Source organism: Marmota flaviventris, chromosome 6 (assembly GCF_047511675.1).
Source record: "Marmota flaviventris isolate mMarFla1 chromosome 6, mMarFla1.hap1, whole genome shotgun sequence".
Taxonomy (NCBI): domain Eukaryota; kingdom Metazoa; phylum Chordata; class Mammalia; order Rodentia; family Sciuridae; genus Marmota; species Marmota flaviventris.
The window spans coordinates 21,129,877-21,152,094 of NC_092503.1; the positions used below are offsets into that span (position 1 = coordinate 21,129,877).

General features: G+C 36.4%; 1 protein-coding gene across 5 annotated transcripts in view; it reads right to left on the reverse strand.

The window, feature by feature from the left end:
• The window catches only part of Utrn (utrophin), a 515,075-nt gene that overhangs the window by 218,728 nt on the left and 274,129 nt on the right, over positions 1-22,218 (reverse strand). For all 5 annotated transcript variants that reach the window (XM_071612949.1, XM_071612948.1, XM_071612950.1 and 2 more), the window contains one exon: positions 17,139-17,328. In XM_071612949.1, coding sequence (XP_071469050.1) covers positions 17,139-17,328 — 190 coding nt within the window. The remainder of the gene's footprint in view (positions 1-17,138; positions 17,329-22,218) is intronic.

Here is a 22,218-nt window from a genome sequence, read left to right on the forward strand (position 1 = left end):
TGGGGGATTCTTTTTTAAAAAGCAATAAAAATGTTCTAAAATTAGATATTGGTGGTGGTTGCACAATCCTGCAAATATACTTTTTAAGAAGTAGATTTGTTCACTTTAAAAGAGTGAACTATATATGAAATATAGACCAAAAAAAGCTATTTTAAAAAGTCAAAATATACTGCATTTCTGCATCATGTTAAAATTTTAAATTGAAGGAAAGCTCAATTTTAGGTTATTTATTCAACATTTACAAAGACTTGCTCCATATAAAGGACACATCTAAAATAAGACATAGGGCTGGGGATGTGGTTCAGTGGTAGGGCACTTGCCTGGAATGCATAAGGCATTGGGTTCAATCCCAAGCCATACATACATACAAAGATATAGCCCCCATTTCAATAAGTTGACAGTTCCAAAGGTAAATACAAAAATAAACAAGTGAAGCATAACACTACACAAAATCATATATAAATTCTATAAAAGTAGATCTACAGAAAAGGTAGTGGAACACTCTTGAGTAATATCCTGTAAGCTTAAACAAGACGTAGCATGGGCTGTGTGGCCCCAGACAGCTTCAAATCATACACTGAAGCACCTGAGTAAAGTTTAAATGCAAGTGTTCTACATAAAAGTTAAAGCATATATAATGGAAACCAGTCAAACAATTTCTACAATATCTGTATAACCTAAAGTTCTATAAATCTATACTCTTATACTAGGTAAGACTTATACTGTGAATGATTTTTTTCTATTTTTCATTTGGAACATTGTATCATTCCCCCATCAATGAAGTCCAAACATAAAATGATCAGGTGTTGGTCTCTCCTATACCAAAATGACTTACATCCAAAGAAGGCTGCTCCCTCTCAAAGAGACATTCTAAAAAACTATGTCCATACTTCAAAGATGCAAATATTCAGCAATTTTGTTTATATGATTTCCTTTTGGAAATACTCTCTGGGTTTGAGTATCTCTAATAATTACAAACATTTTGCCTTTGAAAGTAGACTCCAGGGCTGGGGTTGTGGCTTAGTGGTAGAGCACTTGCCTAGCATGTGCAAGGCCCTAGGTTCAATCATCAGCACCACATAAAAATTAATAAAATAAAGGTATTGTGTCCAGCTACAACTAAAAAGTAAATTTTTTAAAAAAGAAAAGGTAGATTACGTAGCTAGGCGAAGTGGCACACACCTGTAACCCAAGTGGCTCAGGAGGCTGAGGCAGGAGGATTGTGAGTTCAAAGCCAGCCTCGGCAATGGTGAGGTGCTCAGCTACTTAGTGAGACCCTGTCTCTAAATAAAATACAAAATAGGGCTAGGGACGTGGCTCAGTGATTGAATGCCTCGGGTTCAATCCATAGTACCAAAAAACCAAAAAAAACATGGATTATGTTTCAGAAATGATCAGAAGTCAAATGTATCTGCATATAGAACTGGCAATTAAAAGATTAGTTTCGTGTCATTTAGATAAAAATGCTGATGAAGGAACTCCGTAGCCATTTCTGATGAACAACTACCCAAGTTCTCTGAATGCAATCAGCATGCTTTTCTCTGTCTTTACTCTGTCAAGCTATTTCCAGAATTCTCTGTTTTACCAAAACTCTGCCCAGTCTTTGAAATCCATCTTAGGTATTACCTTTTATCTAAACACTTTCCTGTTATTTTCAAATCAAACTTTATTATCTCTTTTTCTGTGTCCAAACAACTTCTAGTTTTATTATATTGGTTTTGTCACATCTCATTGTAGACATGGCAGTTTTGGGCTTCTCAGCATCTGGAATTCAGACATTTCTAGACAATTTGTTCCCATACTTACTTAAGCAAATCCTTTATCCTGACAACTGCTAGTTACATGCTATCATGGGGTTATGTTTTTCATCTAACTACTTCATAAAATATTTTTAATTGATATCTCCTATTGTCTGTGAAAGACTCAGGAATTCAGCATTCAGGCCACTAATGGGGTTGTAAAGGTACTACTTTGCAAGTAGGAAATTTGGCAACAATAGCACTTATTCTATCCTGAAAATGTATCCTGAAGACACTCAGGATTTGCTCAATGACTCATAAGGATGTTCATCACAGAGTTATTTATCATGAGAACACTGTTGGTAACAACCTAGTGATCTAACCGTGCTTGATTACTTGACTATATCATGGTGGAGCCATGAATCAGGATTTTATTTCTATTATGAAAAATCACAATAAAATGTTTACGGTCATGGAAAAGCATTTATGTATAAAATTTTAAAAGAAGTTTCTAAAATCCCAGAAGAGGTTGGGGGGGGGGGGGCGGGGAATTAGCGCTGGGCAATGAAATGGACCAAATTGCTTTATGTGCACTTGCCAAGTACCTCACAATGAATCCCATGGTGATTATAATGCACCGGCAAAATTTTTTGAATAAAATAAAAGTAAAATTCCAGAATAAGACTAAATGGAAATCAGAATTTCTCCTGCATCCATAACACATTCCCTTCTCCTCAGGGTTGCCAGCGCACACACACCTTGGTCTTTTAAAATTCTGAACCTAGCATATATATAGTCTCAGACAATGTTTTCAGCAAAAACAACAACAAAGAGTTCCCTTTTCTTCTACCTCTTTAGCTTTTGTAAACTTTACCCTTAAAAAAGTAAAATTCCTCATTTTACAAAATTTCTGAGCCAAATAATCAAGTTTTTTTTAAAGCCATCATTAATAATAGACCTAGGCCAAGACACCATGTTTGGGGCTGAGCTTATACTCAAAACTGAGGGCATCAAAAAAAAAAAAAAAATTTTTTTTTAAAAAGAGACTTTAAAGCTACATTTAAAATGCTCAGTCTCTCTTTCCATTCCCTTTGAAGCAGGCATGCGTGTCTTCCCTCCTGTGTGGATCTCAGTCACAGAGATTTCCTTCCTCTGCGTTGTTTAGCTTCTGGCACAGGAACAGGCCTTCCTTTCAATCTGATGTGTTAGGCAGATCAGCATGGTATCAGTTTCACTGTGGGGTACCTAGATTTTGAGGTACTATCTAGGAGCCTAAGGGACAATCCAGCGGAGCCCTCATCAATAGGGGAACACTCTTCCTACAGGAGCTTGTATCAGAAGCCTATTGGTCAAGGAAGGTTTTCTTGGAGTTCCTCCAGTACAATCTCAAATAGAGAACAGGAAACCTCCTGAGCTTGTCTTCTCCTCCACTGTGCAAAGCAGCAGAGTGCAGCACCAGCTTCCAGAATGGTCGGGGTTGCATCTCAGACCTGGGAAGTCAAGGCTGTGGGGCATGCATCTTCCAGAGAAGCTCCCCTGGTGACTGTGATGGGGACTACCTTGCTGAGACTGAAGGGCAACTTCAGGAGTAAACTGAAGACAATCACAACACCAGAGAAACACAGGGCTGCAGGGGAGCTTCCCGTGAATGATCTCGCTAGCCACACAAACAACCAACATGTGAGAAAGTTCATGAGGGTAGTGATAATGAGAGAGGCTGATTCCAGCCTCATTTTTTCAAAAAAGTGAGCTGAGACTGATCAGGTAAATGACTTGTCAACATTATATAACTGGTCCGTAGCAAAGCCAGAATTATTCAATCCACATCTTACCCTAGACTAGTACGAACTCTTACTCATGGAAACTTATCATGAATACACACAGTTATTATTAGTAGTTATAAAAAAACTAAATAAGAACAAAAGTAAAATTAAAAATAAAACATTATACTTAAAAACACTCTTGGGATCAGGGAATATAGCTCAGCAAGCACAAGGTCCTGGGTTCAATCCCCAGCACTGCAGAAAGGGAAAAGGAAGAAAAGCAATTCCTCAGAAAAACCTGTGTGAATTTCCTTGTTTTACATGGTCAGCACATCACTCTATTTTGTTGGGTAAAAAAGAGAGAGTGAGGGCTGGGGATGTGGCTCAAGCTGTAGCGCGCTCGCCTGGCATGCATGCGGTCTGGGTTCGATCCTCAGCACCACATACAAACAAAGATGTTGTGTCTGCCGAAAACTAAAAAAAAATAAATAAATAAATATTAAAAAAAAAAGAGAGAGCGAGAGCTCTTTTTTTTTTTTTTTTCCTGGTAGCAGAGATTGAACCCAGGGGTGCTTTACCACTGAGCTAAGTCCCTAGCCCTTCTTAATTTTTTATTTTTATTTATTTTTTTATTTTGAGACAGGGTCTTACTAAGTTGCTTAGGGCCTTGCTAAGTAGCTAAGGTCAGTCTTGAACTTGCAATCTTCCTGCCTCAGATTCCAGAGTCACTAAGATTACAGGCTTGCACCACTGCACCCGCTAAGACAGATTTCTTATTTTTAAAAAGCCCACAATAGAAAGGTGACTCTTTTCCATTTTTCTTTTAAGGCACAATTATGCCCTTTTAAATAAGATGATAAAAAACTACATTTGGGTATGGAATTAGCTTCAGTGAATACATAATTAAATACTTGTGGTATCGAGACTCAAACCAAACTAAATTATGAAGAAAAAAACAGAACCAATTATATTAATTTACATTAAAATGTACCAATTCATCCTTTCCACAAAGTTGCAAAATGAATCCATTTTTAAAAGCATCTAATGTTCAAGTTTGAACTAGAACAAAAAATTTTTGTTCTCTTAGCCAGAGTTTGACATCTAAAGTATTTAGAAAAGAACATATTTCATTGTTTAAACTTCTAGAAGAAAACAAGCTTCTAGTCACCTTCCCCAAGCCAAAGCTGTCAGCTATAAAATATTCATTATAGATCATCTGTTTACTTATTTGTACAATCAAATATTTGGATTGGGTATTTCCTATACCTCCTTGTGCTTCAGGATTCCACCCCATACCTACACACATACATCCACTATGCTCCCCTACCTGCCAATCCCAACCCAGCATTGAGAATTAATCTCAGGGTCACATGCTAGGCAAGCACCCTATACTGAGCTACTTCCCCAGACTTTTATTTTATTTTGAGACAGGATCTCACTAAATTGCTCAACTGCCCTCAAATATGTGATCCTCCTGCCTCAACCTCCCAGGTAGCTGGGATTCTAGGTGTGTACCACCACACCTGCCCACAGCTCATGTTTTAAAAAGAATATGGGTTAAATTTCTTTAAATGGTGAAATGTACATAGAGGCAAAGGAGAACAAAACGATATTGACTACTTAATATGATGTTTCTTTACTTTTTATATTGTATTGCATAGTATAGTCCGGTATAATTCCTAAAAGTATCTGAAATTAAGTGTGGAGAGCCCCTGGATCTGGAATCAGAATACCAGGTTTAGTACAAGTTACATGACATGTTAGCTGAACATCTGGAATGCCCTTCACCTGAGTGACAAAAGATACTTCTCTGATTGTCAAATGGGAATGATGACAATGGCTTCCCCACCTATCTCTTAAGGATACACAATAATAAAATAACATTAACTAACACTATATTCATTGATAATATGATAAAACATTGTAAACTCTAACACACTAAAAATAAAATCTTATCAGAGATTTTTTCCATCATGAAATCTATTAATCTATTGCTGAAGTCAATCATTTTTCTCTTAATTCTCTTAAAACAAAAGTAAAATAGTTGTCATTGTGAAAGCTGCTGAACAACTTCTTCTAATTGATGTTTTCCCAAAATTCTGTTTCCGTTTTATCAAGCCATCCTTTTACATCAGTACATTATTTATTAAGCATTAAAAAGCACTTTCACAAGTGAACTTTATTATAAATTAATCTCTTATACTGCCATAGAACTGAAAAAACAAGGAAGAAAAATGAAAAGTAACCCTCTATAAACTTCAAATCCTTTCCATTTGCAATTATTTGGAATAATTTCCCTTGCCTAGAAATGAATGAACGTTGTGAAACTGAGAAAGCTACAATGACATGAAAATTTCTATATTCTTCTGTCTCTCTCTGGTAAGAAGTCTACTAATTGCTTAATTTGGAGAGCTTAAAATATACTATCAGCTACACTAAGAGGTGCTCAGACAAGAATAAGAAGGAACAGTGAATACCTATATACAACTTGGAAATCTCCATTTGAAACTTAAATAAACTTTACACCTAGAAAGATACAATCATCAAAGCTTTCAATCACAATTATTTAAAAAATACTCAGAAATAGCCAAGTCCTTGTATTCATATCATAATACTATCCCAGGTATCTCTCAAAAGGACTCTGTTCTTGATTTCTACTAGTGCCTCACTTGTAGACTTAAGGCAAATGACGACATCGAGACTATTAAAGAACTATTTAACATGTAATCTTGTAGTATGGTTATTAATTATTTTTTATGTGACAAACCATTACAGCAGATTTAATTATACTGCTTTGGGCTACAAGTCATTGACAGCACACATTTTTCTGATTAACAAAATGGTGGTTAATTAGATGACTTATTTTTTAAGTTTAAGATACAGGTGGATATGGGAAGCAATGATAAAACAGAGGTCAGGGAGCCATCTAGAATAGTGTTGCTGCTTCAAGAAGCCACAAAAAATATCTGATGGAGACAGACAGGGATGAAAGTATTCTCTTCTTGACCCCAATTCACTGTATCTTTAATCTCTACCTGATCAGGGAGTACAGGAGAGCAGAAGGCAGCAATCTACCCTGGAGCTGATACAACTCGGATGGAACACACCTGTGAGTGGCAATCGGCAAGGGTTGGCTGAAGGCAATCTTCTGCATGTGCCATTTTCACTATTACATCTCATCCTTCACAGATGAACTAACCAAACCAAGAGCATCGTGTGAAACCAAGAAGGGACAATTCTTCAGATAATCAAGTGGGCATTCTGCCTTCAGGTTGGAGGGCCATGATTCTGACCTATTCTATGGTTCAAACAATATGTGTGTGATTTTGTTATTGAGAGAAACTGAGGGAATTTGAGAGCTGACCCTAAAACATACATATCTGAACATTCTCCATCAGGAAAAAGTACAGCTCTGTTGGTCTAAAACACTGTAGGATTTAGTCATCCAGGGATAGCAGTTTTCCACCTGAAAAAAAAAAATTGGTGGGGAATGTTTGGGAATAAAACTGTAAATTTTGACTATTGAAAAGTACACCATTCCATATGACATCTTCTAAAAAAAAATACATATTCAACCTTAACTACCTCTATGAAACCTTTACACATGGACATGAAAACTGGGATATTACCTCACCTCAAAACCTGTTGAGAGACTGGCATGTCTTGGGGCTGCAAACTGGTACTAACTGGCACTCTAAATATCCATGTAGTTCTACATTGTTCACACGGGGAGACACACAAACACACACACACACACACACACACACCCTTGTGTAGACATCACCAGTCACTCTGACTTGCTGAGTGGAATCTTTTGCTCTCTCTCTCCTTTTCATAGAGTACTCGATGGCAGCTGCTCTGATGCCACAGAAAACATGGTTCTCCAGAGATGGCTTAGAGATCAGCATCATCCTAAAAGCCTGAGCCCCCCAAAAGGACAGATGAGGAACAGCCACAGTTTCACTCTGTTGTACAAACCAGTTGTCACCAAAGTGGTGTGTGCATGCCATAGGAAAAGAAGAATGCCACCAGTCTGGAGTGCAAGAAGTTAACAGTAGAAAGCAAGAACAAAACTGCACTCCACTGATGTTTAACCTATGATTTTATCATGGCATATGTGTATATTTTTTAAATGAATGCATATCTATACATAGCTATACATTTAAAATATTTTTGCTGATAGAACTACATAATCAAAATTTTGGAGACAACCCAAACAAGTTAAGCTAAAGTAAATTACATACATATGCAGGTAATAGAAGTTGTATTGCATAATCAAAATTTTTTAAATGCTTAAGTCATGAAAAACTCAATAACTGCTAAATAAACACTATTTTTAAAATTTTCTCATTTGTCTATCATGGTTCATATCCTACTCTACAAGAATCTGCTTTCACTATGTTCTCAATTATGAAATATTTTGTGAAAATTGGCAGTAGGAGAAAACAACAAAAGAACAAATACAACTCCTTTCTGCCTCAACATAAACTCAATCAGCCTTTACTCCAAAGACTTAATGATAGCAAACATCACCAAATGATCACAAAACAATGAAAACAAATTCAAGTCAATATTATTTTTTTTAAATTCACTTACATTCAGCTTTGCTTTTACTGTGCTCTAACAGGATAAGAAAATTTAGAATCATTAATATTTTAAAGGAAGTAAGCAATCAAGACCAAATCTTGAAAAATCAACCTCCAGTATAGAGTGATTTTAGGTCATCAGGGCATTTTGATGCTGCTAATTATATCTCTATATAAACAGCACTTCTGCTTCAGTTTCCTGCTGGAAGTTTGTGAAATGTGTTACCAGGAAGAAATATTCTTAAAGGCAAAAAATAAAAGGGAACCTGTAAATAGATTGTAAGGGGTGGGGGGAGCACATTTTAATCTCCCAGAGCAGTGAATTTCCCAACTGTCTCTTGTCTTCCTTCACCCTCTTTGAAAGAAGCGGGGGAGGGGGGGGAGACACACAAAATGAGAATATTGTACACAAATTTCCAGTTGTATAACCCATAAACTATCAGCTGACAGTCCAGAGACGTATTAAAACAAGCAAAGAAAGATGAGGTGCCACTGAGGAAAAAAGTCTGATAGATAACAGGAATTCCACATCATATGTAAAAAGAGATCCTACAGAGGAATGCAAAAGGAGATACGAATATTAACAGGCTCTAGATTTTGGAATGCCAACATGAATTTAAAATAGTCATTTCTCTTAAATTATGCGATGTTTTTTTTTTTTTTTTCTCATTCATTTCGGTCTATAAATGTATTTACAATGGGCTGCCTCTATATTTTTATGGCAAAATGCTGAAATTTATAGAATTCCCTTAGTAAGAAACCAAATTTAGAGAATGTAGGAGGTATAGGGAGAGACAGTCATGATAGCCTTTACAATTTAAGGGGGAAAGAAGTATAGTGTCCTAAAGCAATTGAGTACCAAAACCCATTTAGAATTTTAAGTACCATTCATGAAGTACTGATTATTAAAATACAATTAAGTATTTTTAGTTGGTACAGATACTTACGTGATACTTATGAGATGGCAAATGTCAATTAATATGCAATTCTGCAACTAAAATTTTCATTTATGTCAGACTAATTGATATAGTTCAATAACTAAGATCAATTTTTAAAATATAACCAGGCAAATAAATAAACTTGCTACTAGCTCATTGATTTCATGGTAATCGTGCCACTTCCTAATCTGGATTTTCAGTTCTTTAGCCAAAATTTCATATATCATTGCCTTACATTGACACCTGCTGGAAAGTGCTGGAATTGTGCATTTCTCATTGCATTACCTGAGCAGTCATTAATCTCCCATATGTGAAAATATGTGAAAGATAACATTTCAACTGCAAATAATAAAAATTCAAATTTCATAAAAGTAAAAAGTAGTATTTACTCTAAACATTTAAATTTTAATGGCATCTTTAGGCCATTATGAATCTCAAGAAGTCTTCCTAAAGAGTACTTCTGATGGGAGGTAACTTACCCAATGACTTCGGTAACTTGTACTTATATGGGGGTCTACTTAGAAACTAATTAGCAACTTTCCTTAGCACTTGACTTCTGCTTCATGCTTAGATTTAATTTAATACCCTGGTCACATGACTTGAAAAAATAATCTCTGATTTTGTGGAAGTGCTCTTACAAATGGATGAGAAAAATGACCTAGCTTTATAAAGAAATGTTTTCTATATTCATAGTAGTAGTTAAAAAGAAAAAAACAACAACAAGATGTATTAGTGAGTGAGTTTTTCTTCTCTGTTACTAAAATTGCCTCTTCATGAAAATGTTTTACCAGAATACATTGATTGTTGGAAGTGGATAAAAGCATGACACATTGAAATAATTAGTTACAAACTTTTACGACCAAATTAATAAGTGGCAATCTCTGAAATGACTTATATAAATGAAAACATTTCCAAGTATTCCTGCAAAGCATGTCCCATTATCTTAATCTGTCTCCTAAAACTTTTTTAAAGAAGTATTTCCAGATGAAATACATTTAATTATCCAAAATACAAAATAAAAAGATATTATGATAAAGTCAATACAATACTGCTTCCCCCGCCAGTTCACTGCCATATAATAAGCACAGCTTAGGTGCTTAGGCAGGTCATATTTTGTATCATCAGAAAAATACTACTGCCTGGGAGGTAGTTTTTCTAATTACAAATGAGTTTGGCCAGCTAACAGAGCAACAAGATAGGTTCTTAAGAATGGTACTAAGAATCTGGTAGGAAGAAAGGATATGTAGTCAGTGGTCTACAAATTGCCTCAACATTCCTGTTAGAATCTTCTCCTTTTATATCAGATTACTTAATTATTGACAAAAGTAATGATACACTATGACCAATGACATAAAACAATAATAAAAAATACAATAGCTAACTTTAAAAAATACAGGAGCTGGTTCAATGGTTTATCTTTAGTAGTACTGACTACTGACATAGTATTAGAAATTTATAACTGTCAAACAAGTTGCCTCCAAAAACTCTACATAATCCACCTGTCCAAATGAAATCAAGTTCAAGTTTAACTATAACATATGGAGATCCCCAAAATACAGGTGATGTTTCATAATGGGTTTTAGCCTGTGTTTAAATGTGTTTTAATTTTCTAAATTGAAAAAAAAATAGCTACAAAAAGATGGACATTTTTAAGCAATCTATTGAAAGATTATTTTAAGCTGGTCTTTTAATCTTTTTGAAGTTTGCCCAAGATTAATGTGCCGTTTAATATCAAGACCCTGCAAAGTACCCCAGAGGTAACAGGTCTTAACGAATATAGTTTGACCATATTTTCTCCAAACAGTTCACTAGTCCATCTCAGAAGACAAGATTGTGTCAACTGCAAAATGAAATATGTACTGAAACAGTTCTTGTTTCAGAGTCTTAACAAAATTTAATTAAGCAATTCATCTTAACAGCTTTTTACAGTCAGTTACTAAGAAAGGGAATCTTGCCTTGATAAGAACCTGAAAAATTAGTTTTGCAAGCCCAAGAAAAGGTAGAATTGTCAGCACCCAAGATCCCTGTTTTCAATCACTCAGTTACCTTACAGAGCTTCTGATACCGAGGAGAAGAAACTGCCATCCTTTGTAAACGATGCAACAAAACCACAACTTTCTGCAGAGACGTTCTCACCACAGCCATCATTTTAAGTTTACCACACTTCTGGAGACACCTCAGAATTTGCATTATAAATGAAGAGCAATGATCATTTCCTCCCGGTCACTGGACAATGATTTGCCAGTTCTCTGAGCATGCTCGTTTCCAGGAATGCATTTGAAAGATACAGGGGTTTAGGTTCTGGGGAAAACAAGGCTGGTATTCCTTCAACTTCTTTTCAATTTGAAAAACACAGACAAAAGCCACCCAGACGGCCCCCCAGCAGATGCTCACAGCCAGGACTTGCTCAGCCCAGCGTGGCCAGAAATGAAGCAAGTTGTCGGGCAGCCAAGCGCTGCCGGCTGCTGGGGAGGAGTGCGCTCAGTAGCCAAAGAGGATATTAAGTGAAACATTAAAGCCGCAGATACAAAGCAGACGTCCCCAGGGAACAGAGATTCAACACATCGCCGCCACCACCACCACGGTGCATGCCTGGGAGCTGGTTTATAGAAGGAGGCAGAGTGGCATTCACTCTGGCACTCTAAAGAGGGATGCGTGCACTACTGACTCAATGCAGCTCAGGCTGTGCTTGTGGAATGAGTGAACAGCAGATCCTGTTTGAAATCTTGAGAAGAGCAGAGGGGTACCTGACTCTAAGGATTGCGCTTGTGTATACTAAGTGCCAATAAATCACCTCTATACAGGTCTCAGCACAACACCATCTAAAAACAAGACATATTTGCAAGGAGTACGTGGCTTTACCTAAGATACTTTAGATGCAGAGCCATCCCACACTGGCTCCCACATGACTGCCTAGGAGGAAAGCCCCCATTAGAAACGGAATAGGTTAGGACTCATCTAATTAAACAGCAAAGTGAATAATAATTCTAAAAAAGTCTAATTGACTACTGAGCATTCCAAATTCCCACATTTCCCCTTTGACAGCATCTTCATGATCTCATTTTATTTGCCATAAAGCTGTTCTAATTTTATGAATACAAAATATAAGACCACAATTATATCATACAAAGAGCCAGAACAGAATTTTGGGGTATTTTATGTGTGTTGTATACATATTTGAGACACATTTTCTACTGCAGCTTGAATAGCATTACAACATCAATTGGGGGAAAGTGCCATTAAGAGATGAGCAGATTAACCCAAGATGATTAAATGACTGGGTCAAAGAGCACAGCCAGAAATAGAACCCAGATGTTTCCCATCAGAATCCTGCTCAGACTAATAACCTGGGCAATGCTGAAATAGCACCTCTCCAATGTTGTCATGATTCTGTAAACGAAATGCTGGGTTTTCAAAGATTTCTTTCTCTTCTTTTACTTCATCTGTGTCCTCAGTCCTTCATGTTAGAATGACTTAAAGTCCTACACTGGGTCTTACAGGGTTGTGTTTATCAAGAAGTATCTTGTGGGCTACTGCTGGTCTGTATTCACTCCTGCAAATTTCTACTGAGATTCTATACTGCCTCCCTCTGGTGAGGCTAACAGTATCAATGGAATTTGTTAAAGCCCAAAACAGAACGTGTTGTCAATTAATATAATGTAAAATAGTAAGTCCACAAAATAAAATGTCAAGTTCGTAGGCAAACAGATAAATTAGTAATTACTTAGGGTGGAGGGAAAGGAATGGTGGGATGGAATAAGGGATTGATAGCTAAAGAGAAAAAGATTGTCAGTCAAGGTGATAAAAATGTCCTGAGTTGATGTTGGTGATGGTTGCATAACTGTGCATATGCTAAAAACAACTGAACTGTAAAGTAGACTAGTTAGTATGAGAATCATAACCAATAAGGTTGCTAAGAAAAATAGGAAGTTACAGGTTGAGTATCCCTAATCTGAAATGCTCAGGACCAGAACTATTTTGGATTTCAGATTTCTCAGATTTGGGGATGAAGTAATTGCAAATACATAAAGAGATATCCTGGGAATGAAACCCAAGTCTAAACAAAATTCTTTTATGTTTCAAATGTGCCTTTATCCACATAGCCAGATTGTAATTCTGTACAATATATTAACAATTTTGTACATGGGACAAACTTTCATGGTGTGTCATTTTCCATTTGTGGCATCAAGTCAGCACTCAAAAACTTTCAGAGTTTGGAGTGTTTGGATTTCAGATTTTTGGATTAGGAATGCTTGACCAGTATAACTACCATTCCAGAACCAGCAGGTGAATTCCCAAAACACAGTGCCGGGTATGAGGCTAGATATGGAGAAAGATCCAAAATAATCTACAAAGTCTGCACCAGTGGAACACAAGGATAAAAACTGGGCTAAAAGCAAACTAGGAGATGAAAATATAATAATCCTAAAACACAAATTGTTACAGAGCAAAACCAGCCACCTATTATACCACTCCAGAAAGGCCTCATGGCCTCAGAATGTCACCCAGGAAAGACTCAGAACATCTCAATTAATTGGTACTACTAAAATACAAAGCTTAAATTAAAAATATATAATTAAAATCATGTCCTGGACTGTTGGCCATGAAAATTTAAATGTATCTTAATTAATAAACTAATTGGTAAGCCAATACAGGTTTTCACATGGAAGTAATAAATAAATAATAGTTTCTCAAATTTGGGCCAAATTCTCTCATTGGGATGCAGAGTCACAGTAACAGTTGAGTCCCAGGCAGCTCTTCCTAGATGTCACTCAAGTGCCTCATTGAAATATAGTCAGACTGGAATTTGCCATCCCTTCACTTTCCCTACTAACTTGCACCCAGTCCTGGAATTTTCCCGTGTTCCCTGCCGCAGGCTCTACTACCACAAGGCCTTCTTCTTTATCTTTAGTACTCCCCCACTCAGTTGACCCATACTGCCAAGGCATGTATCTCCACTCCCTCTACCACCCACTCTCTCCTGGTCCTTCTCACCCGTGGCCTGGAGAGTAATGTATTCAGACAATTGTTGTTTCTTCCTAGTGCAAATCCATTCCTCATAATGCCATTAGCTAGATTCCTATAAAAGAGAAGTCATAAGACATTCATGTCTGGCTTACTATCCTTGTCAACTAACTTCTCCCCACTGCCACCAGGTTGAAGTATAAATGCCTTAACCAGGTATGCAAGGCCCTTTATGGTCTAGACTGCTCAGTTTTCAAGGAGGTTCTCTTTCCTGCAAGTCACCAAAGGATCTGCTTTTCTCCTGCCAACAGGCCTCTGCTGAGGTCTTGTGTTGGATCTTGTGTTGGAACATAAATCCATCACCACATATCCCTTGACAAAAAAATGGCAGGCAGTATACACACCTCCAGAAATTCATCTTCGTGTTCCACTGTGTTTCCAAACGATCAAAGTTGAACCAAGATTCACTTTGGATGGAATATAAAATAAATTTCATCTTCACAAAATACAACCACAAGACATGAAGCAAACATAAACAGTGAACATGTCATCTAACCAGTTCTGTGCATGGAACACAACTCCTTCAAAGTCTCTCCATCTTGCACAGTGCCTATGGAGATGGCCCACTACCACCACCGCGCCTCCAACAAATTTAAGACTTCCAGTGGTTTTGCACATTTATTTATTCAACACAAATCTTTCATTTCCAAACAAGTTTCTATTTTAAATCACTCACACAAATGAGCATCATTACGGTGTAAGCCTATAGGAAAATTAAAATTCTCTTGCCTCAAAAATACTCAGCCAAAGATACTAAGTCTCTAAAGATCACCTACCAATAAGGTGCTGAAAGTGAACCCACAGAATATGTTTTTTTAAATAAAATGAAGAGAATGCTTTCAAATTAAGAGCATTTAGTAAAGAAGCAAGAGAGAAAAAAAAATCATACAAATTACCCTAATGTAAAACTTCCTAAACATAACAAATGCACATTCTTACCTTCAGATAAACAGATTTAAGTAGGCTCCTGAAAATGTACTTTTTTTAATATTTATTTTTTAGTTGTAGTTGGACACAATATCTTTATTCCATTTATTTATTTTTTTAAGTGGTGATGAAGATCAAACCCAGGGCCTCACACATGCTAAGTGAGCACTCTACCACTGAGTCACAACCCCAGCCCTGAAAATGCACTTTTTAATACTTCCTATGAACCTAAGCAGACAATATTAGCACCATTATTTCTGGAAAACAATTACTATATACATTATATTTTAGTGCTTTAGTCAGCAGCCTTTTCTCTTGTTGCTATTTGCTCTAAGACAAGTAATCCTGTGCTTAGTTATTTTTATTTAAAAGATTTTAAACATTTCTATTTAAATTTATTTCTACCATAGTTTGAATATTCATTAAATATTGAAAGGAGCTTGGGCTATGGTTAGAATAAGACAAAATGTATCAGAAAACAACATTAAACTCTGCAGCAGACCTGTGTTTTGCTGGTACTCATTATCAAGTTCATTTTAAGCCTCCTCTGTTCCCTGCCTATAAACTGTTACCTACTCAAGTGCGTAGTCTAAATATGTTGAAGTAAGAACTATCATACAAATTAAAATATATACATAAGCATTTATAGACCAGGCTTATTGTTGTTCAAATCATAAAAAATAATCATCTACCCACATTGACAACCCTCTGTTACCTCTAACATCCAGATGATTGCAAAATACTGTATCAATTAACATTAATAGTGACCTTTTGAGACTCCAGTGGGTGAGACAAAAGAACCCATTTAATTTCAATACTTGCCTGGTTATTCTCATTACCAAGTCACAAATATATTGTGCAATGAATAAGAAATTAAATGTAATGTAAGTCAACAGATTTTCACTAAATTAATCTTAAAAACTCAACCGTTAAACACAGTAAGAGTCTTTATGCATGGGAACAAGCTATATATAAACCTGTACCAAAAAAGTTTCTTTTTAAAAATTCTGTAATTTTTTAATGAAAATGATTTCAAACTTAGAAAGTATAAGAATAAGAAGAGTTCAAACAAAGTCTTTAGACCCTTTATCCAGATCCACATATTCACTGACTTTTTAAAAAAAACAATCTTTTGGATATGTCCAGGGAAAAGAGTTCCCAAGAGTTGATTCAAATACCATCTTCAATAGTAAATTTGAACAGGTGAAGTCAGGGTCCAAGAGAAGCAGTCAGTTCAGACTTAGGATTTGCATCCAGAGCACTCTATGTGTAACAACATGGAAGAGCATCATTGCTGTCCTTGAGGAACCATGTGATTAACTGGGGACAGGTGGACATATGCATCAAACGACAATAGAACATATATTCACCAGCATATCAGAAATTGTAATTGTCAAACTGATGTGTGACTGCCATGGCATAAAGAGGCCACCAGGTGTAAAGCTATACTAGACAAGGAGAATTCCCTGCTGACATAGGTTTTGAATTAAGTTCAAAGTGAGAACGCCTATGTGATTGGCAAGAAGAGGTCAACTCACGCATAAAATGAGAGGTTCAAGGGCACAGAAGCAGCAGGACTTGGGGTGGAAAACAGATTCGGATGGGCTTCATTAGATTTCTCAGAAAATTTGTTTAAAGAAAAGAGTTTACATTAGAACATTTCTTGTAGAAGAAAAATTTGAACCTCAGACTGCATATGCAATCATAGCTATCAAGCTAAAGACATAAAAATAATACCTTCAAGCCTAATAGCCTGAGTTGTAAACCAAGCCATAGGGCTTTTGTAGCTTTTATATTAAGTATTTATAATGAATGGGGAAAGAAACTATTTCATATTAAGGGAAAATGCCCTTATAATTTAGGATTCAATAAAGCTAACTCCAATAGAGCTTAAAGTGACAGAAAACAGAAGAGCATTGAGGCTCTACCTCTAAATAAACAATTATTACTTCCATAAAACAGGGAGTTCCCCCCCCCCCAATATTAAGTAAAAGCACTTTAAAGATCTTATTTCCAGAAACCAATTATTCACAGGGGCACATGGATTTCATAACTGAATAAGGTGAAAGCCTCACCTTTTAACAGTAATAAATCTGCATGTAGATGAATCCAGAAAGCACAGCATAAACAAAAATCCTGGTGTGGTTTCCACACACTTACCTGCATCTGCTGTTTGAGTTCCCTGGCCAAGACCCCGTCCTGCAGAGCATTCTCCCGCTGAGAGGCATCCGCAAGCACATTCAAGGTGGTTTCTGCTTCTTGGACCCACTTTAGAAAGTTCTCCAGATCTCTGCGAGAGGCCTGCACTGTCCTCAGCTCAGCCTCCAAGGCACTCTGTCTATCAGCAATGCTGAAAGAAACAGCATGACAGGCACAGCTCCATTACTTACAGGGTGCCACTCTACATCATGCACACCCTAAATAAAAAATTGACAGACAGCCACCAAGGCACCTTTATTTAAGTCACCAAATGTAACTGGGGTATTTATTTATACTTATATCTAGAATACTTCTTACTGAAGAAATCATGTCAATTGTGAGAAATGAAAAGGGATATATAGATATTAACAAAATAAAATCCATTTCATAAAATGATTACGACTACATTTATTCTCATATTTGAGCTTTAAAGTTCTCCCCTAAAGACTTAGGTCAATACCTTGGTATGATGGCTCTACTGAGAAGGCAATATGAATGAATTTTCATGCAATTGGTGACTAGGAATTCTAGGAAGGAGTAAAATCTGAAGAAATATTTAAGATTAAAAAAATACATCAATAATATACAGCCCAGAGTGTAGTTCAGTGGCAGAGAACTTACCTACTGTGACTGAGACCCTGGGCTTGACCCACTGAAAATGTTAACATTAATCATCATCATCATCATCATGAAATCAATAAGTTGATTTAACGATATTTGGAAGACACTGAATAATCAAGTCATTATAAACCCTTCGTTATGTTTACATCAAAAGTAAAATGACTAGGGTTACCTGAATTAAAAAATACGTACACCTGCAAGTTCACAATTTAAAACTTTATATATCTAGGAGCTCCATAATGACAAGACAACTCAATATAAAAACTGAGCAACATTTCTAGGTATTTCAAGGTAAGAAATGGAAAATATATGTACACACAAAAACATTTATGGCAGCATTATTTAAAATTGTCAAATAGTTCATCAGTTGCAGGAAGAATTGATAAATACAATATGGTATACCAATACCTAAAATATTAGTTGGTCATAAAAAGGAATGAAGTAGTGTTACATGCTACAAGATGACCCTAGAAAGCATGCTAAGTGAAGGAAGTCAGACGCAAAAAGATTCCATTCATATGAAGTTTCCAAAACAGGTAAATACATAGAGAGAAAGAGTAGGTTACTTGTTGTGTGTGGGGGGGGGGGGGGCAATGAAAATTGACATTTAATGAATATGGAATTTCTCTTTGGGATGAGAGCTTTTCTGAAATTAAAAGTGATGGAAATACTTTATAGGTGTAATAAGAATTGTAATGCATTCCACTGTCATATATAAATAAAAAATAATTTTAAAAAAGTGGTGGAAATACTAAAAAAAAACAGTGAAATTGTATGCTTTTATGGATGAGTTTTATGGAATGTGAATTATTTTACAATAAAAAAATCAACATATCAACTATGATCTCATTTACATAAAATTTTCCATATGTCCATCTAGTCATCCATCTGTTTATCATCTACCCACTTGCCTGTCCTTTTATCAGTGTATATACAAAAAGGGTGAAATGTCTATAATATTAATATTAAAATGGTTATTTCTGGATACTTGGAATTAAGGTGGCTTCCTTTCCTATTTATATTTTTCTGCATTTTTGAATTTGTAATGAACAAGTATACTTTTTACACATCAATAAACACATTCTTTTAAAAATGAGTAAAAGACTTAAACTGATAAATCACTATAGAAGATATGTAGATGGTAAATAAGCACATGGAAAGATGCTTTGCATCTTGGATAATTAGAGATATGTATATTCAAACCACCATGAGATCACTAGAGATTCAAATGACTTCAAGAAAATGACTGTATCCACTGGATGTGGAATACACCTATAATGCCAGTAACTCGGGAGGCTGAGGCAGGAAGCTAACTTTGAGGCCAGCCTCAGCAACTTAGTGAGGCCGTAAGCAACTTAGCAAGAACCTGTCTCAGCAACAAAACATTAAAAGGGTTGGAGATGTAGCTCAGTGGTAGGGCATCCCTAGGTTACTTCCCCAGTACTTAAAAAAAAAAAAGACAATGACTATATGAAACACTGGAAAGAACATGGAGATACTGCAACTCCCATTACTGCAGATAAGAATGGAAAGTTGTACAGCCATTTTGAAAAACTGTTGGCAGTGTGTCATAAAGCTAACCACTCACTTATAATGCTGTCTAGCAATCCTACCTCCAGGTATTTACCCAAAAGAAATGAAAACACATGTCCACACAAAACCTGTATGCAAATGTTTACAGCAGTTTTATACAAAATGACCTAAAACTGGAAACAACCCAAATATGAACTGGTAAATAGAGTGTGATATATGCATGCACTGAAATATGACTCCGTAACAAAAACGAACTACTGATATGTGGGCAACAACATGGATAGGATCTTAAATGCATTTTAAGTGCAAGAAGCCAGACATAAAAGACTCCAGGTTATGATTCCATTCAGGTGACATTCTGGAATGTCATCAACTTCATCCCACCATTTCTGCTTACTAAAAAACTTCTGAGAGTGTTTCACTGACTGCAAAATAAATTTAAATTGCTTTACTTGTGACCAAATACCTGACAAGGAACAACTTAACGAAAGAAAAGTTCACCTGGGGCTCATGGCTCCAGAGGTTCAATCTAGGGTCAGTCAATTCCATTGTCTTGGGCCCGAGATGAGCAGAACATTTCACCTCTGAACATTCCTACATTGCCTAATACACAAGCTTTTTAGGGAATATTAAAGATCCAAGCCATAACACTTGGAATGGAATGTCCTCTATAATCTATCCACAATTTACTTTTCCAACTTTAACCCCGAGATTTTCCCACAATCTGTTAAGGTCAGGGTGGTATGCTTTTTTTTTCCTCTAGAATATTCTTGATACTACACCCACATAAAAATTTCATATCCATATAAAAATGTCCTTCCTACCTTCTCCATTTAACAAAACCCTACAATTCTTTAAGAATTAAAGAACTCCTCTTCCAGAATACATTCCATCCCAGCTAGAGTCAGCACTCTTTCTTTTTTTCATAAAACTCAGTACTCTGCTTTATACAGAAATTAATCACATATTCCCTGGAAAAGCCCTTGAATTCTGATCTAACTTCACACTTAATTTTACTTAAACACTCTCATCTAGATCTTGTCTGTCCAACTGTTTTATAAACTCACTCTGGGCAGAAATGATTTTTCACATCTCCATATTCTTTGGAGTCCTTATTCTAGTATTAAAGTAAATATAGAATAATGATCATCTATTTATAATGTGCCTTTGTATTTTGCTCAGATACACCATATTTGAAGAATGTCTTCCACCAAACTCACTTTGCAAATCAAGAAGAAGGAAGGCATGAGGAGCATATAAGCAAGAAGAGACCCAACACCTGGAGAAGGCAAGGGGCTATCATGCTAATGGTCAAACAGGGAGAGCGTGTGAATTCAAACCGGAGCAGATGAGGGCTGTCATCGCCATTCTGAATGCTCTTGTTTTAACTTGACAAAACATACAAAGGACACACTCCAACAAAATGAGGAAATAACTAAGAGGGGGAAAAAAAGAAAACACACAAGATCCAGGACAAAGAGATTCCACACTTGGTGAAAAGCAAAGGGAATGCCCGGCGTGGTGGCGAGGCAGCAGGCCTAGCAGCAGGACTGCCGAAGAGATGTCAACAAAATCATAGAATTTACAGGGAAATGGATGGCATTAGAGCAGATTATGCTAAGTGAAGCTAGCCAATCCCTAAAAAACAAATGCCAAATGTCTTCTTTGATATAAGGAGAGTAACTAAGAACAGTGTAGGGACGAAGAACAGGAGAAGAAGATTAACATTTAACAGGGATGAGAGGTGGGAGGGAAAGGGAGAGAGAAGGAAAATTGCATGGTAATGGAAGGAGACCCTCAGGGTTATACAGTGGAGGAGGTAGAGAGAGAGGAGGGGAGGGGAGGGGAGAGGTGGGGAGGGGGGAGGGTGGAGGATGGGAAAGGCAGTGGAGCACAACAGACACTAGTATGGCAATTTGTAAATCAATGGATGTGTAACTGATGTGATTCTGCAATCTGTGTATGGGGTGAAGGTGGGAGTTCATAACCCACTTGAATCAAAGTGTGGAATATGATATGTCAAGAAATTTGTAATGTTTTGAACAACCCACAATAAAAAATTTAAAAAAAAAAAAACAAGATAAAAAAAATTAGAAGTGATAGACTGCTTAACGTGATTGACTTTGTGGAAAATTATACTGACGGGCCATTGGAAAATGTAAGAAGGATTAGCACTAAGAGCAAAGAAAACAAGGCACACAAAAACAAGGCCGTTATTAATTTCAGACAAAGCAAACAGAGAGGAAACGAAATTATAGCTAACTTCAGTGCGTGGCTGCTAATAATGTTTGAATAAGAATAATAGGTCAACACAGAATATTACCTAAAAAATCAGCGACAAAAGGAAGAGAACAGTAGCATAAGAAAGCTATTTTCTTTTTTAAAAAAATGTTTTTTTAGTTGTAGATGGACACAATACCTTTATTTTTATGTGGTGCTGAGGATCGAACCCAGTGCCTCAAACACGCTAGGAGAGTGCTCTACCTCTGAGCCACAACCCCAGCCCAAGAAAGCTATTTTCTTTATATTTACCAAAATAGGATGACAGTAGACAACGTCTAACATTAATGTATTAAAGACAATAGCATACTTATTTGGAATATGAAAAAGGTATAAATGACAAAAGAAAAAACTAAAAGAGGGGAACTTTTATGAGAAAATAACCATGATATTTTGTTTTAACCCTTTCGATGCATTTTGATTATTTTGTAATAAAATGCATATATTTCTTTAATTTTTAAAATTTATAAGTCACCCACCATAATTTGAGTGGTTGTTTTTGGTGATGTTTATTCTCCCCTAATCCTGCCCATATTTTCAATTTTTTTTGTGGGGGGACAGGTACCAGAGATTGAACTCAGGGGCACTCAAACACTGAGCCACATCC